The following is an 18,444-nucleotide window of genomic DNA, read 5'->3' as shown; positions in this document are numbered from 1 at the left end:
ATGTTTTTTTATCATTTTATCCAACTCAGCTTAATGGTTAATAAAATAAACTATTCAATAAATATTTGATATTCCTATAGATTTTCAACTCGTTTGATTATTTTGTGTTTTTGAAATCAAATTACAAGTAGTTTGAAACAAGCTAGTCAGAAACAGTGAATTCATGTTACAGTATTACCAGTTCTCACAGGGCAAGCACAGTTGTTTACTATTTTCCAAGTGTGTGTATGTTACAGTAGCTTTTGAAATTTGTCAATATAGAGCAGGAGAGACTGCACATGACAGGAGCCAATCAATGACTCTTGTGTACAAGAGGCCCATCTGAGGTCAAAGTGTCACAGGGAGGGAGGGGCAGGGACCTGTTGCAACAAATTAAACCCAAGTCATTGGTTTAAAGTGTGTCACGTCATGTGATAAATAGAGGGCTTACTAAAGCAGAAGCTGCCACATTTATGTAACTCACTCACCCAATCTGAAACTATCAGCTACAAAATCTGTTAGAAAAATGAAAGTCTTTGTTTTTGTTTTCTTTTTAGCTAGATATGCAGCACAGTAAACTTGTGAAGTATTGACAGTATACTCTGCAGTTCCAGTTGGCACAAAACCTTGTTATGGTGTTACATCTTTGATCACACCTTCTGATAAAATCGTTACATGCATTATGGATTTGTTAGAAATGTGTTAGCTTTGTTAGAAAAATTGTTTGAACCAAATGTTCTTATTCCATGTCACAGGAATCTTATGCATTGAAATGGTAAAAAAAAAAAAAAACATCCACTATTTGGCTACTGATTGTTATCTGTTTGTAAAATTCAGAATCAAAACATGTCATGATTTAGAAAGCTGGTGAGATTTCTCTATGTGCAGTATTTATTTTTATTCTCAGTCTCTTTGTTAATTCTACTCTGTCTTTTGTCACATGCCACATGTCCAGCCACATAATATTATTATATTACTCATTAATTATGTCTGTTTCTCCTTGTATATTGTATTCATCAAAGGTTTTCTTTGTATAAAAAAAATTAGTAGCACAGGTATGGTACAGGTTTTAAAGGCAAGGCTTGATATTTTCAAGAGTTAAAGGGTTAGTTCACCAAAAAAATGAAAATTAGCTTTAGTTTTACTGACCCTTGAAGCATCCTAGATGTATATGACTTTCTACTTTTAGACAAATCCAGTTGGAGTTATATAAAAAATTGTCCTGGCTATTCCAAACTCTATCATTGCAGTCAGCAGGTGTTGAACAGTCAACAAGTCATCAAATAAAGCATGCACATTCATAATAAATGCACCTCACACCCCTCCGGGGTTGAATAATGGTCTCCTGTAGCGAATCCATGTGTTTTTTTAGGAAACATATCCAATGATAGAGCTTGGAATAGCCAGGACAATTGTTAAAATAACTCAGACTGGATTCATCCGAAAGAAGAAAGTCATATACACCTAGAATGCCTCAAGGGTTAGTAAAACTAAAGCTAATTTTCATTTTTAGCTTAACTAACCCAAATATTTTCAGCCCACAATTTTCATTTTTGGGTGAACTAACCCTTTAATGCTTAGGAAAATGTGTAAAGCGAAAAGGAAAGACATTTTGAAATGTCAAATAAGGATGAAAATGTCTCCTGATTGCATCATTTAGAGATTTCATCATCCACTGTCAATTTCTATTGAGGGATCCACTGAGAAATGTTTCTCTGCATATGGGAGCAACTGTGCAATGATGTACATCAAATGTCATCAAATTGAGTTTTGAGTTCAATTTTTTTTATTGGCTTTTTATTTTTATTGGATTAGACAATGGATAATGGACAGGAAAGTAAAGGTAGAGGGGAAACTGCATTGAGACATGACCCAAGCCAAACTTCAAACAAGCTCCTTCACAAACACTGTTGCTTCTACCAAATACAGGTATAGACCTCTGCAGTTGGCTGGAGGCGTTGCCTAATCAATTTGTAGACATTTTTCAACTGCTTTACCCGATTTGCTCTAACTCACTGGGGAGTGGACCTTCATGATTTTATCCAGTCAGGTAAAGTGGTTTATAAACACCTACTGATTGGAAAACACCCTTTTTGTTCTGCAGAGACTGAATTCTAAACTAAAATGGAGAACGAAAAGTTTGCGTGGAGCTTGTTTGTGAAGTCACGTCATTCAAAATACTGGTTAATAAAAGCTAAAAAATTACAGTACACTACTATTCCAAAGGTTGGGGTGAGTGGAATTTTTTACCTTCTGTTCATCAGTGAATCCTAAAAAAACTATCATGGTTTCTCCAAAAATATTAATGAGAACTGCTGTTTTCAATATTGATAAGAAGAAGAAATGTTTCTTGAGCACCAAATCTGAATATTAGAATGATCTGTGAATATCGCTGCGACACTGAAGACTGGAGTAATGGTTGCTGAAAGCTCAGCTTTACAGTCACAGAATCAATTACATTTTAAAATATATACAAATAGAAAAAATTATTTAAATTGTAATAATATTTTACACCATTACTTTTTCATCTGATCAAATAAATGCAGCCATGGTGGGCTTTAGAGACTTCTTTCACCAACTTTTAAAATCTTACTAACTCCAAATTTTTGGCCGGTAGTGTATTTAAAGTTTGAATAACATAATCTTTTACATTCTATTCGAGATTTTGAATGACTCTCTTCGACACTATTTCACAGACAGCTAGCCAGATGTGTTTACCCTTACCAATCTGTTTACCATCTGTTTATCTGCTCATATTTTAGATAGGAGTTTGTGTATTAAGGTTGTATGCACAACAGGTACTGTCGTAGAGGTTCTAGTAGTCTTGAGAAATTTGCCACTGCATCTTCACATGAAGTCTCCGACCTCTTACAGTGCTTTTGTCTCAAGCAGTTTGGAATTACAAATGAGACCCAACTTAAAAAGCGAGACAGATTGTTGGAAAACGTGCCTCCGAGATTATTCCCTGTCTGCTTTGGATGCTTCCTTTTGTGTCCGTAAAAAGTGTCTTTTGTATTCACAGCCCCTCTCCATATTAATGAGAACATGCTTGCACATTAGCCGCGCATTAATACATGCTGTCGTGTTCTGGCGGCTGCTGCAGTCACTCTCTCATTTACATCCCGAGCGCAGCTGAGGCGATGCCGTGCTGCTGGAGGTGTAGCTCTGGTTTGGATGTGTCCTCAGCTGAACTCTCTCAGCACCAATGAATTTTACAATAGCGAGTCACACGCACCCGATTTCAACCCGCTCGAACCCACAGGTGGACGAATTCAACCAACCTTGGTCTTTGTGGTCTTTCTGCCAGAGTGTCTTGCTCTTGGAGATGAGTCTACAAGATTAATGGTGTATTTTATCTGTCCTGAATTGAAAAGGGGATTTGAAAGTGGTCTCTAGGGAGAGAATGGATGGAATGAATATTAGTGCAACCTGACCGCCCCACCACAAACATAGAGAGAAAGAGCAAGTGAAAGAGAAGAATTGACTATTGAAGATACAAGCTGCCATATTGGTTTGTTCTCCTATATCTGTAGACTAGACTGTCGTCTCTGCTTCTTTTCTCTGACATTTTTCACTCCCCCGCTATGTTATTTCTGCAGTATGGTTTGTGTTTGTGTATAGTGCCTTTTTATATGTTGCTCTAAGCTGTATAGCGCTTCATGCCAGAATGTATAGCAGACTGCTAGCCTCCTAAGGCTTGAAAGTAGCTTCAGTTTAGAAGAACAGCAAATAAACACGCGCATATTGATGTTTTTGGGTGATTTAGAAATGCTAATGCTGATCTCTTTTTCTCTCACTCAGGTACATATCTCTTCCCAATGGGGTGCTGCAGATTTTAGGGGTCACTAAAGAAGATGACGGCTTGTACCGTTGCATGGCCTTCAACTCTGCCCGCAAGCGCTTCAGCCAAGAGGCTTCGCTCACAGTTAGCCCAGGTATAACACGAAGACCTGTTCCCAGTTACCCCATATTAAATGAGCTTTGATTTTTTTCACGATCCATACCTCACATATACTCATATATAAGCTCCATTCAACCCATCTCTATGACTAACACACAGTAATGGCTTAGAAGGGCATTCAGAAGTCAGTGAGTGCATTCTGGGAAATTTCATTTCATAGGCTACACCAGAATTATTTTTCAGATAGTTCAGTTCAGTTCTGACAGTTGGAATGGTTTGCTATCTAGGTGCACTGTATGAAAAAAAAATCTATACAAAGATGTGTATTGACTTTTTTCAGTTAAGTTAACAGACATTTCCTTCAGACCTTAAACACAACATAGAGCAATGTTCAATTGCAATTCAGAAAATTCTTAACATATTAACACAATACACTGGACCATTTTTTTCAAAATGGTGTAGCCTTTTTGTATGTGAAATAAACTTTTTAATTTTAAATAAAGTTTTTAACTGCCTGTTAATATCCGTTAAAGGAGCAGTTCACTCAAAAATGACAATTTTGTCATTAATTACTCACCTTCACGCCGTTCCAAACCCATTAGACCTTTGTTCAACTTTGCAACACTTAAGATATTTTTAATGAAATCCGAGAGCTCTCTGACCCTCCATAGACAGCAATAAAACTGTAATGTTCCCAGGTTCAGAAACGTAGCAAGGATATCAGTAAAACAGTCCATGTGACATCAGGGGTTCAACTGTAATTTTACGAAGCAACGAGAATACTTTTTGTGTGCAAAAAAAAAAAAGTAAAGACTTTATTCAACGATTCTTCTCCTCCCTATCCCATCTACCGTGGCATGCTGCCATTGTGGTGAGAGTATCACAACGTATACGTTCTGTCATCTGCATGTAAACAATGCATGGGGTCAGAGAGCTCTCGGAATTCATCAGAAATATCTTAATTTGTGTTCCGAAGATGAACGAAGATCTTACGGGTTTGTTAACAATATTAGGGTGAGTATTAGGGTGAGTAGTTGAACAGTTGAGTAGTTTTTGGTGAACTGTCCCTTAAATATCAGATTGAAATCAGTTCAAAAACTTTGTTTAAAGTAATGCCTTTTAAGAAGGACTTGCGAAGTGGCAGTGGGATTTTTCTTGTTTCATTGGTTCTTTTAGTGTTTACAATGATAATATCTATTCTACTTCCCCCACCAATCCACTCGGCTGACGTCACACATCGCAGTCAAAACATAAGTTGGTAATATACACTCACAATGTGCTGAAATGCTACCGAAATCTCATGATTCAAACCTTTATCTCCATACCGAAATCTCTGCTTGCCAGACAGTGATTCACCTTTTCTGAATCATTCAAATATTGGTGTCCGGGATAGATTAAGCCTGGAGACAGTAGTGTACATCGTGAGTTTTTAAAAGCTTACCATATATGTTGCTGTTGAGATAGTAGAGTGGAGGCCGGAAACAGAATTCAATACATGGCGGGTTAACAAGCAGATTGCTTTACTGTGATGAATGACCAGATTTCTAAACACTGAATTGTCCTGATTGTGTAAAAATGAGTGGTGGTTGGTGCAAATTTTAGATTTTTAATGAAAGTCACAGTATATTTTCATAATACTCTGAGCAATTTTATATCAGAAGAATATTGCCAATGTGATTCCTTATGAAACGACTCCTTAAAGGCAGGGTAGGTAATAAATTTATAAACAACTTTCTTCCAAATTTGTTTAAACTTTCTATATATATCAATGCATAATTAAAATGTAAGTACTCTGATAAAAAGAGTATAAAAATCGAGTGACTCTAGACCGTTTAATCTGTATTAAACACAGCTCATTATTTCCATTTCGGGACGAAACATAGGATTGGCTTAGGCGACTGTCACTCTCTCGCAACCATCCTTTTGCCACACATGACCTGCCCACTTGCGCGCGCACGTTTGATTTGAGGAATTCAACAGGCAGGATCCTAGGAATACCAAAACAATGGCAGAGAAACAGCAAGCAAAATTCACAAGTACCGGCCTATGCAGTTAGTGAAGGCAAACCAGGCAAAAAAGGAAGACAGTAACAGTACAAGAAAAGGCAATGAACAAAAAGTCTTTGGATAAACAAAGAAATAAAACGTGAGTTAATATCGGCGTGACTTTCCAGCGATGGCGAGAACTAAGGGAACTCAAGGGGCTGAAAAGTGACTCCTTGATGGCTTTATTTCTGCTGGACAGGTAAATCTTTCTTTTTGTATTTTGATCATACATATTTTTTTGTTTATTTTTTCATGAAGCATGTGTCATTAGCACACGTAGCTGCGTAATATAGCTAACATAACATTACTTAGCGAGCCGTTGTAGAGACTTTGGAAGGAGCCCAGAAGGGAGGGGGTGGAGTGAATGGAAATAATGAGCTGTCTTTAAAACAGTCGTGAGAGGTCTACAGACACTCGATTTTTATACTTTCTTTTTCAGAGTAGTTACATTTTAATTATGTATTGATATATAAATAAATTTTAAACAAATTTGGAAAAAAAGTTTTTTATAAATTTTATACCTACCCTGCCTTTAAATAGTGAAAAAATACCAGATTTATGGTTCTCCTCCAGTCTTTTTTGTTTGAAGTAAAGTTTGAATATCTGCAGTGGCACTTTCAGTGTTGTGTGTGTACAGTATGTGTGTGTGTATAAGTGCCCTCTGCAGAGGTGGTCCGTGTTGCAGGCAGAATTGATTTCCTGCTGTCCTTAAGGCTGCTCGGCTGATGAAATGGAGGGGGCAAGAGGAGGGATGGAAGAGAGGAATGAGATGAGGAACAAAGACAGAGAAAGCTAGAGAGATAAAGAACTAAATGAAATAAAAGGGAGTGTGGGAAGATGAGGGAGACGGATCGGTAATGCTATGAAGTCAGTCTCAGTCTTTAACCCCCTTCACACACACACACACAAACACACACACACACACACACCTATGAATGACTTAAATGTCCATGCTGACCTTTGCTCATTTCCATTATGTTTCTGCGTTCTCAGCCAGAGACCTGAATGATTTTTTTGTGTGTGTGTGTTTTCCGTCTTACACATTCATCTTTTAAGCCATCTCTCTAATTGTTCCACATTCATCTTTCTCCTTCCTCTCTTTTAATCCCATTTGCTCTTTCAACCCTTTTATTTGTACCAGTTGCTTCATGAAGCTTCTTCTCTCTCTTTATGGAGGAAAATGAAATTGCTAAAGTGGTGAAAGATGTTGAAAGGAACTTCTGTGTGAGCTGTGCTTTATGCATTGATGAAGTTTGAGCAATGTTTTTGTCTGGAATTTCCTCACCTTTACAGATAGTGATGGAATAATAGAAAGAAAAGTAGAATGAGAAAAAAGAAGTTGAAAGATTCACTGAACACAATCGCTATTTATTGGTTTATTCATCTGTCTGTCATCTTACTGTTTTTCTTTTATTATTAAATTAACAATGAACTGAAGAACTTTAAGCAGCTTTTCAATCATGACAGGAGAAGGACGTAGAGCAACACTGGCTGCTAGATCTGTTTTCACATCACTGTCTGCAAGTCTGTGACTAAATGTGTATTATCCCAGTATGTTTTCTGTATGCTTTTCTTCACCATGGTGACCCTGTGTGTCTGCGTGTATATACGTAGACATCTTATGTAATGATAATGGCCTTGATTGTTACATAAACACTTTAGTCATTCATGTAGGTCGTTCTTATGTTATGTGTTGTCTAACTTACAGTTTTTGTTGTTCTATTTTTACATACATCCTCAGCTTTGTTAATATGTAATATTTTCAGTCATGCTGATAAAATCATGCTGAATTGAGAGAAAGACAGATTAAAAGAGAGCAGTCTTCACCTTGAGGAAATCATAGTTTTGCTCTGTGAATGCCATCCATCTTTTGCGCCTGAGACCAGACAGCTCAAGTACACAGTACCAGTCTTTATGAGTGTGTGCAAAAAAAGGTATCTTGTCTCACTGCAATGTGAAGCTGGAATCTGGCTGCTCTACATTCTGCTTGATACTGAATATTTTTTTTTTACACACTCAATTTTGAAAAAGCCTTATAAGCAAACTTTTGCTGTTGTTCAAGTGAGCCTTCATGGTCTGCTGTTCTCAGTATCAGGGTTGTTTTAACCAATAGCTCATGTCCACTGGTGTACCTGCTTAAATACAGACACACCCATATTGCTTTTACAAGGTGCACCCTGTAGCCTCAGAAACCTGACCCATTTTAAATCCCTGTGCTCTCCTGCATATGTGATTGCTGCGGTACAATATGTAATCAGAATGATTAATTTATGACCGCGATACTGTATCCATAGCTGCATCCTTATGTTTTACTTCATTATGATCTGTGGGTGTGTCTACTGAATTCACATGGGCTCTTATGAGGCCACAGAAACGTGCCTTTATCTTTACTGTCACTTTAATAATTATTAATTTTAAATAGTCAAATTTATATATATTTAATATATTACTATAAATATAGATATTTTTTTTTTTGTTGTGACAGCTGCAACCCAGATAAATGACACCTATCCTCTTTGGCCTCAAAGTTCTCCTGTCATTCATTGTCTCAGTCTCGTCATTACACTCTGTTTCATTCCTCTTTCCTCCTCGTCTCAATCCTATCTCACTCTGTCGCTGTCTTTCTCACTTCCTGTGAGCAAAAGAGGAAACACTGTCCTCTGTCAGGTCAGTTCCTTCACCTAATGCTGCTTTCACTCAAGCAACCCCCTGTGCCTGAAGGTGAACACTCTCTTTTTCCATACACAAACACACATTTATAATCTGTCTCTGTAGGTCTGTCTCAGGAGAGTGAGGTTGTGATTGTGGCTCCACCGCGGAACTCAACGGTGGTCATGGGTCGTCCGGCTGTGATGGAGTGCATGGCTCAGGGTGAACCCAAACCTTTCGTATCTTGGAGCAGACAGGGTAAGATGCAGACACTAATATATTAAACACACATCTGTAGCCTGGTTTACTGTAATAGACTGAAAGTGCTGCTGTTGACAGATCTAGGCTAACTGACAAGTTGAAGGTTTTAAGGAATAACCCCACCTTATCGGTATATTGTCCAATCAGGATTGAATATGTCAAATTAAGATTTAAGAACCCCAAACCAAAAATAGTTGGACTCATGTGGACCATGGTACACAATATAGATTTAAATAGGAGTCGGAGAGCCTAGTAAGTTAAAACCCTGACAGGTTCAAAATCTTTAAACAAGCATTGCTGTTCCTTTGAATAAAGCACTCGAACCCCTGGTTGATTCATTAGGAGACGTTGTGCTTATAATAAGTGCATTGTTGTATTGGATAAAAGTGTCAGCTGAATGACCGAAATGTAATTAGTGCTGTGTTCACTGTCAACTTTTGAGTGCTTGCACAAGAAAATTTAAATGAAGCACACAAACTGATTTATAGGTGAGCTTATACGTTTGGTTTATAGACACGTGGCTTTGCTGCAGCGGACACCCCTACAACACACCCACCCTTCACCCCCACTGTTACTGCCTCCATTCGGGTTCATTACGGACCTCATTTCGTCCTCTTTCTCCAACAGCAATGCCATGGCTGTATAAATAAGAGCATTATTCTCATTAGGTTTCATAAAAAAATAAGAATATGTTGTAAAAATTCACGAGGTGTCTTTTTTCTTTGTTTGAGCGCTAATAGTGCATCCACAGACAGTCAGTGTCTCAATTGCTGTACTGACCTCTGCTGGTTCATGATGTGCATTGCACTCCATAACAGATTTAAAATTTTGAATAAACCATATAATTTTTTGACCCTCATGTTGATTCAGACACAAAAGACTTCCTTTCTCTCTGACATGGGTTACAGAATGAGAAATGTTGTATGGACACTGCTGATGTTTGCTTCCTTTATTGGAATATTAAAGCGGTAACTCTTTATTTTAAGGTGTCCTTGTTACAGGTTATATGTACCTATTATTAAATTAACAATAAATGATGCATAATTATATGCAAGTAATCCTAAACCGCACCCTAATCCTAACCCTAACCATATAGTAAGCACATGTAGTTAATTAACATTACTTAGTGCTTAAATTTATAATTACACTGTAACAAGGACACCTTAAAATAATATGCAACCATTAAACCTTTGGCCCTATTCATTTTTTTTTTTGCATTTGGAACAACATGAGGGTGCGTAATTAATGAGATAATTAAATGTTATTCTTTTAAACTGTTCCTTTTAAAAACAGTTTTTATTATTATTATTTTATTAATTTTTTATTATTAATACATGAGATTTGGATCTACCTAGTGAGTGATTAAATCCTAAAATAGCTTTTTTTCATATTGACAGCTGTATAAATCAAATTTGAAATGTCCCAGCTTGCTCAGTCTTGATTAAATGATCTATTTTTTTTTTTTGCCTTTTTACACAACCACTCCTTTGGGATGCATAGATGGGAAGCCTATAGCTACAGATGTGGTTGTCTTGGCAACCAACCTAGTGATTCCTGACACCCGCAGTCACCATGCTGGAGTGTATGTGTGTCGTGCCAACAAACCCAAGACCAGAGATTTCGTCTCATCTCCCGCTGAACTCCGAGTTCTGGGTAATAGTGTGTTTACCTTTAATGGATTCTGCATATTCTTAAGAAATACTGGATACATTACAGAGGGATTGTATATGCAAAAAAATATACAATGAGTCTTACTGATTCAGAATCAGTGAGTCAAACATATAGGAAGCAGTAGACCATATTTATCAGGCACAAAAGAAATCATTAGCTAGTTGTGTTAATGACATTTAGGTTTTGAATATTTGTTCAAGAACTGTGTGGTACTATTGTTTATTAGTTTAGGTAGTACTTCCTCTATTTGTGTTTGTCCAAAGCAGATGCAAAATTTAGCTAGGAAGATGATATGCATACATGCATATTTTCCATGCACAATGAGGATTAAAAAGAAAAGGTCACTAGAAGAATCACAAGGATCTGAATCTAATGAGGTTGTTTGAACAACAACTCAAACTGTGTGTTGTGGTCAGACCGTAGAGGAACTTTGTGGCCATGCATACATTAAATGCAGTGCATACACTGACTGATCTTTGGATCTTGCTAGGTGCTTGGCTTAGAAATTTCATAAGGAAAACTTATTTTAGAAGCAATCTCAACCAAAAACATAAAACAGACAAGAAATGTTCTGCATGGAAGTACGATATAATTATTCCTCCTAAACATATGCTCCAACGTTTACAGCAAGAAGATTTTTTATGCACTAGAGGAGGCTTCATCTAATCGATGCCCATCTGTTTTGCAGGGGAAAAAAATAGTAGTTGATTTTTTTTTTTTTTGGGGGGGGGGGAATAAGTTTATAGCTTCCTGACATGTTTGAGCCTACAATATGACTCATTTTATGGGTGAAATGTAATGGTTTTTACCCATTGGTTGATTAACTAATTTCTGTAATATTTATTCTGTATCACCTGTAGCTAATACAATAGTTAATATGAACTTGCAAAAAACTAGAAAAAATTTTTCTATTGGTCAGCAAGTGATGTAATGGTAAGTTTCCTCAAATCTGTTCTGATGAAGAAACCAACTCATGTACATTTTGGATGGCCTGAGAGTGAGTGTAAATTTTAAAATAGTACATTTATATTAACATTAACCCACATTATTAAATTGTAGCTCATGGTATGCCTTAATAAGTTGTAGCAATGTTTCTATATGATCCTCAATAGCACTTTCTTTTTTTTCTCCACTTTTCCCAATGTCTTTTTTTTCCCAATTCATTTTGCCCAGCTCCACCAGTGATTCTCCAGCCCCCAGAGCCGGTGTCCCTGTCCCGGGGTAATACGGCTCGGTTTGTGTGTAATAGTTCGGGTGACCCTCCACCTGCTCTGCGCTGGCTGAAGAATGGAGAACCGGTCCAGTCTAATGCCCGGGTTAAGACTCAGAGTCCTGGAGTTCTGCTCATTAACCAGCTGCGGCTGGACGATGCGGGATACTACCAGTGTATTGCTGCCAACAGCCTGGGCACCGCCTGTGCCACTGCCAAACTGTCTGTCATCGTGAGGGAGGGTCTGCCTAGCCCTCCTCGTCATGTGTTGGCCATACCCCACTCTAGCACTTCTGCCCTGCTCACCTGGGACCCACCTGAACATAACAGTGACCAGATCATTGGCTTTTCAGTACACTACCAACGTACAACAGGTGAGAGAAAGTGTGTTTTTATGTATTTATTTAAATTTCAGAATGGGGAGTAAAGAAAATACCATTCTATTGCCTAATGGTGAGAATTTATAATGTTTTAATATATCAATTAATATTTATAAAATACTTATGCAAAATACATAATTGATATTTAAAGGGTTAGTTCACCCCTAAAAAACTCAATTTTGTCATTAATTACTCAACCTCATGTCATTCCAAACCTGTTCATCTTCAGAACACAAATTAAGATATGAATGAAATCTGAGAGCTTTCTGAAACTGTAATTTTACAAAGCTTTGTGCTACTCTTGTTAATTGCAGAGGACGGTGAAAAGAAGAAAAGAAGAAAATATATATATATTTTTTTTGACTGCACACAAAAATTATTTTCATGGCTTCATTAATGTACAGTTGAACCACTGATGCCACATGGACTATTTTAACGATGTCCTTACTACGTTTCTGGGTCTAGGAATATTTCAGTTACATCGATGTCAATGCAGGGTTAGATAGCTCTCGGATTTCATCAAAAATATCTTTATTTTTAGAGGCCTTAAAGGTTTGGAAAGACACAAGAGTGAGTAATTAATGACAAAAATTTAATTTCTGGGTGAACTAACAGTTCGACTACACCTTGCGATATAGTCAATAATTATACGAAGTTGAAGAACTAAAATGACTTAAACTATACTACAAATAAATTACAATAGCACATAAAATTACTAAAAATAAACTTAAAACTAAAAATGTGATAAGTGAAATAGTACTAGAAATAGTATAGAAATAATACTATAATAACATTGGTTTAATTTTAAACAACATGAATTAGCTGTTAAAAAACTTTCTGTGAGCACTTTCCTGTTTTGTTAGTGTAAGTTCTTGGTGTCCCTGTCTGACCTGCAGTGTTTCTCATTACACTGAGTGTAGCCAGCTTAAGTGGATCAGTCCACAGAGAAAAATCCTGTCTCATTACTTTACCGAAGCCAATCCACTTCATAGATTGCGGCTGTACAGAACCACAAGTCATATGTAAGCTCCGGCTCTTATTGATGGGGTCACGCTTCCCTTCGTTTAGAAACACATACACACAAGGACTGTCAGAAAAAATATTTTGGCTAAGATCAAATGTCATGTCATATGGAAAATGCACTATTTGTGTGTTGACAGGCTCAGACAACATGGAGTATCAGTTTGCAGTGAATAACGACACAACAGAGATGCACGTAAAGGAGCTGCTTCCTCACTCAGCCTACACCTTCTATGTAGTGGCCTACTCGCCCATGGGTGCCAGCCGCCCATCACAGCCCGTTACAGTGGAGACGCTAGAGGACGGTGAGCACTGACTAATGGGGAGGGGTCAGGTTTTAAAGAAATAGTTCACCCAAAAATGAAAACCTGGTTATCTTTTACTCACCCTCATGTCTTTCCAAATCTGTACAATTTCTTTCTTATGTTGAAAACAAAAGAAGATATTTAGAAGAATTTTGAAGTACAGTATCACACAGTTGCTGGTCTCCAATGACTTCCATAAGGAAGGAAATACTATGGAAGTCAATGGGGACCATCAACTGTCTGATTGCAAGCATTCTTCAGAATACCTACTTTTATGTTAACATAAGATAGAAATGCATACAGGTTTGGAACGACATGAGGGTAAGTAAATTATGAAAACTTTGTCATTTTTGGGTGAATTATTCCTTTAAATGCAAAGCAATGTGGATTGACTAATTGGAACAAAAGCACACTTGGTTTCCTGCCTTTCTGATGGTTACACCTCAAGTATATAATGTGTACTCACAGGCTATGGTCAGAATAGCATGCTATCATACTACTTGTGCTATTTCTATTATATTTACTGTATGCTATGTACATAGTGTATGCATGGAATACATGAACAGCCTACTAATAACTATTATGTAACACCTCACATGCAATGTGCTAGACTTAACCATTGTTTTTTTAGTTCAATTCTGATTGCAATGCTAGTAATTTGAAAGATCGAATAAAATATTCAGAGATGCAATGGCAATGGCAAACTCACAGCATTTCTGAAATGAACAGATTGCTATTTAATTTGGTGCCATCCACAATTTTTTTTGAACATAAGAGAACATAAGAGCTGGTGCTGCCAGTTTTTAATTGAATGCGCAAAATTTTCAGTGCCAGCCGCTTCCAATTATTTTAGCTGTACAAAAAACTGCCTGTAATGCTGCTTGATGTTGCAGACTCGTACTTGTAATCATATTATTTTATCTGGTTTGAAGTGCAAATAGTTTTACTGTTTGCTGTACTTTTTTATTCTTCTGGTTATTTACCTGTAGTACCTGATGTATAGGAGGCCTAGCATATTTACAGATAATAGCATAATTTTGTGTAGCAATATGAGGCTGATATATAATAATAATTTTCACCCATATGGTTGCCAATAAAGGAAATAAATGACCTCTCTGTGCAATAATTTTACACTATTCTGTGCCATTTTGAAGAATTAATAGTGTGAGTAGTGTGCATTTCAAATACCCGAACAATATATTTTTTTTAAACTGAAAAAACAAAGCATGGCATTTTGGACACTCAAGTGTTGCAGCTTTCCTTAAGTAAAGCAATGGGAGGGGCTTTTTGACTTCAATGCTGGGTGATAAAATTTAGATTTAGTCATTTAGCAGACACTTTTATCCAAATCAACTTACAATGGAAGCAATCAATAAAAGAGCAATGATATGCAAGCACTACAACAAATCTCAGTTAACTTTAGTTAACAGTACACATAGCAATTTTTTTTATTATATAAAAAGAAAACTGATAGAATAGAAAAAAAATGGAGCAAGCTAATGTTAGAGGCCTTTTTTGCTTTTGTTAATTGTATAATAAATAAAAAGAAAATAACTAATAGATAGAATACAAAACAATACAAGAGCTTGAACAAGGAGTTGTGAAGCATGTTCCCGAAAGAAAGGATCTGATCTGATACCTTATTCAATGAATACACTAGACGACAGAGTATGTAGTGAATAGTATAAATGCATATAGTGTGTAGTACGTAATTTTTGTATGTTTTGTAAATCTTTGTTTGCTTTGTGATCTCTGCAGTTCCCAGCGCTTCTCCACAGCTGTCCCTGCTGAGCACATCACCCACTGACATCAGAGCCATGTGGCTGCCTCTGTCCCCACAGCTGAGCCGCGGAGCCATCACACGCTACCGCATTGACTACAGAGCACTGGAGCAGGGTAAGACAGCGCCACCTACTGACCTGGAATCTATTAAACCTTTACAAAAAAATAGGGGGAAAAAATGTGTACTTTTGTGTTTTTGTTGAGTATCATATTTCATACATCAGGCTTTTATGGCTAATATAAAAAAACAAAAATGCCATTGTGTTGCTGATGTATATATCAGTAAAAAGACATTTACCATGACCTTAAGTGGGCGTTTTTAGAATTAAACTAAAAACCTTTTACTTGCTGAAAAGTACAACCTATTAATCAGACGACAAAGGTATGTAGTAGATTGTATGCAGCAGGTATTTCAACAAAGTTTTGAACAATGTTGAAAATTTGGAGGCCTTTGAAATTTGCATATAATATATGATATGACTTCATAGGGTTAAGATGTGACCTTGACCTTGAAACATGATAAATACATGTTGGCTGCTGAATTCGTAGCTTTGTGCGTTATCTGTGGTCGCTAGTAGGGCAGCAGGCATGTCTGGGGTATTTTGAGCTGAATGACAAAGACATGGCTGATTGCTCCTGCTCTATTAGAGCTCTGGATGCTTAATGAACAGCAATAAAGGTGGAACAAAAGACAGATTCGCTCTGATGGCCTGTGACGCAGAATGAGAGACAGAACCAAACTCAATTTAGACATTCATTGTTCGTGCTTCTTTCTCAGCCAGCTGTAGAAATGATTTTGTACTTATTTTCTGGCACGTGATTGTGTGTGTGTGCCCTCCAGTGGATCACATATACTCTGTGGAAGTGGGTGGGAATGAGACGCAGGTGACTCTAAGGGATCTGAAACCAAATCAAACGTACCAGCTCCGGATTGCGGCGGGAACGCGAGCTGGGTTCAGTCAGTCTTCTGATTGGGCCTCGCACCACACACCAAACCTTACTCAGGGTGAGTGAACACAAACGCGTACACATAAGCAAATGCATGCACACTGATACCAGTTTCACTCACACAAGGTTAAACTTATATGCAGTGGTGCCTCCAAGGGGTGGTCGGTGGGCCGTTGATCCCCTAAAACAACACTGACCACCCCACTGGTCTCACAGTCACCAAGATTGTATACATTTTTGGTTAACTTCAGATTTTCTAGTGATTTGAAGAGAGATGTCTACATGTACTGTATAATCAGACACGGTCCAAAAACGAAAAACTCAAGTAAGCATATGTCATCACATGCATTTTTTGTGTGTAGTTTAGATCTTGTCTACCCTGGAACAAAGTTCAAATCTAAAGTCAAGTACAAAGTCCTAAATGCACTACTGTTTAACGCTGCATTTTATAAAAATCAGATTGAAATATATATAATTACAGTAAAAACTGTAATATTGTGAAGTATTATTACAAAATAAAAATGTAAATGTATTCTTGTCATGGTAGAGCTGAATTTTCAGTCTTTGCTCCAGTATTCAGTATGCTGCTTTGTTACTCAAGAATAATTTCTCTTTATTATCAATGTTAAAAACATTTGTACTGCTTAATATTTTTTGTGGAAATCGTCATATAGAAAGTTAATAATATATATAATTTTTTTTTTTTTGAGATCAGATTTTGAAATCTGATAATGAATTTGTGTACCTTCTGTTCAATCCATAGCCATTTTGAATGATTTATTATTTTAATTATTTTATTTTATTATATTATTATATAATTTAATTTGTATGATCTATATTTTAATTATTTAATATTTTTATTTTGTCTTATAAATTATTTTGTTCTAAATTATAAGGATTTTCTCTTAAGATTAAGGATTAGCTGTTTCCCATGGCCTATTCTTAAAGGGATACTCCACCCCAAAATGATATTTTAGTCTTTAATTACTTACCCCCATGTCGTTCCAAACACTTTAAAGCTTTGTTCGTTTTCGGGAGACAAATTAAGCGACGAGAATACTTTCTGTACGAGAAGACAGAGAAGACAAATTGTTGAATAAAGTCATTATTTTTGTTTTCTTCTTGTACAAAAAGGATTCTTGTTGCTTCATAATGTAATGGTTGATCCACTGATGGCAGATGGACTATTCTGACGATTTCTTTCATACTTTTCTGGACCTTGACAGTGTATTTTATTTGGTAGTCTATGGGACAGTCACAAGCCTCTCGGTTTTCATCCAAAATATCTTAATTTATGTTTCGAAGACGAACGAAGCGTTTACATGTTTAAAACGACGTGGGGATAAGTGATTAATGACAGAATTATCATTCTGTGGTGGAGTATCTCTTGAAATCTTAAATGGGAGGTTAAAAGTAGGAAAATAAAATAATCTAATAATTCTGATCCTCACAAATTGTTGTAGTTGGATAAGCTTGCAGGCTTCTTTTTAGTTGTTTAAAATACTAGTTTATTTTGTATGCAATTTTCAGCATCCTTCATTAAAACTGTCCTGGAGGCGCCACTGCTTATGTACTGCCCTGTCAGCATGCTCACACAAAATACACACAGCCTTTCTCACTGTTGTCTCCCTCTGTTGTTCTTCCCAGTGCTCTTTGCTCCCACTGAGCTCAAAGTGAGAGCCAAAATGCATTCCCTCCATGTCACATGGCAGCCACCACCCAATCATACTCAGATCACTGGTTATAAGCTTTCCTGGCTGGAATTGGATGGAGAGGAACTGCCCAATGAGGAGAAGCCTATGATCAATGAGAGGATTCAACAGATCAAACTGAGGAAGAGATTTAAACACCATGAGGTCACAGGCCTTGGTGAGAGCTCACAAGTAACTTTATTCACACAAACTTTACTCTCACACACAAATATACTTGAAACTGCTTTCCTAATATAAAATACACAGCAGCTCATTTGATGCTAAATGCAGGGACCAGATTTTTGGATGTGCTTAGTGGATAGTGACTCTCTGTCACTGTCAGCAGTTATAAAAGAGAAGATCAGCTGTGGCTGTATTGGCTGTTTGCCCATGACTTCAGACAGTATTTGTCATGCAATTCTTGCTCAAGAGACCAGTCTACACAAGGGTTAATCATCTAGTTAACTGAAATAAAGCTATAAAAAAAATTCAGCTAGCTGCCAAAGCAGGATTTCTAATTTTCAATTAACACTAACTAACAAAACTGAACTATGCTTTACAAAAAAAAAAAAAAAACTATACAGTATATATATATATATATA

General features: G+C 36.9%; 1 protein-coding gene across 1 annotated transcript in view; it reads left to right on the top strand.

The window, feature by feature from the left end:
• The window catches only part of LOC132120966 (immunoglobulin superfamily DCC subclass member 4-like), an 82,200-nt gene that overhangs the window by 48,015 nt on the left and 15,741 nt on the right, over nt 1-18,444 (top strand). The window contains exons 5-12 of the mRNA XM_059530180.1: nt 3,781-3,914; nt 8,701-8,832; nt 10,336-10,488; nt 11,680-12,090; nt 13,257-13,421; nt 15,180-15,317; nt 16,045-16,209; nt 17,799-18,020. Coding sequence (XP_059386163.1) covers nt 3,781-3,914; nt 8,701-8,832; nt 10,336-10,488; nt 11,680-12,090; nt 13,257-13,421; nt 15,180-15,317; nt 16,045-16,209; nt 17,799-18,020 — 1,520 coding nt within the window. The remainder of the gene's footprint in view (nt 1-3,780; nt 3,915-8,700; nt 8,833-10,335; nt 10,489-11,679; nt 12,091-13,256; nt 13,422-15,179; nt 15,318-16,044; nt 16,210-17,798; nt 18,021-18,444) is intronic.

The sequence above is a fragment of the Carassius carassius genome, chromosome 3, assembly GCF_963082965.1.
Source record: "Carassius carassius chromosome 3, fCarCar2.1, whole genome shotgun sequence".
NCBI lineage: Eukaryota > Metazoa > Chordata > Actinopteri > Cypriniformes > Cyprinidae > Carassius > Carassius carassius.
This window is presented reverse-complemented; position numbering and strand designations above follow the sequence as displayed.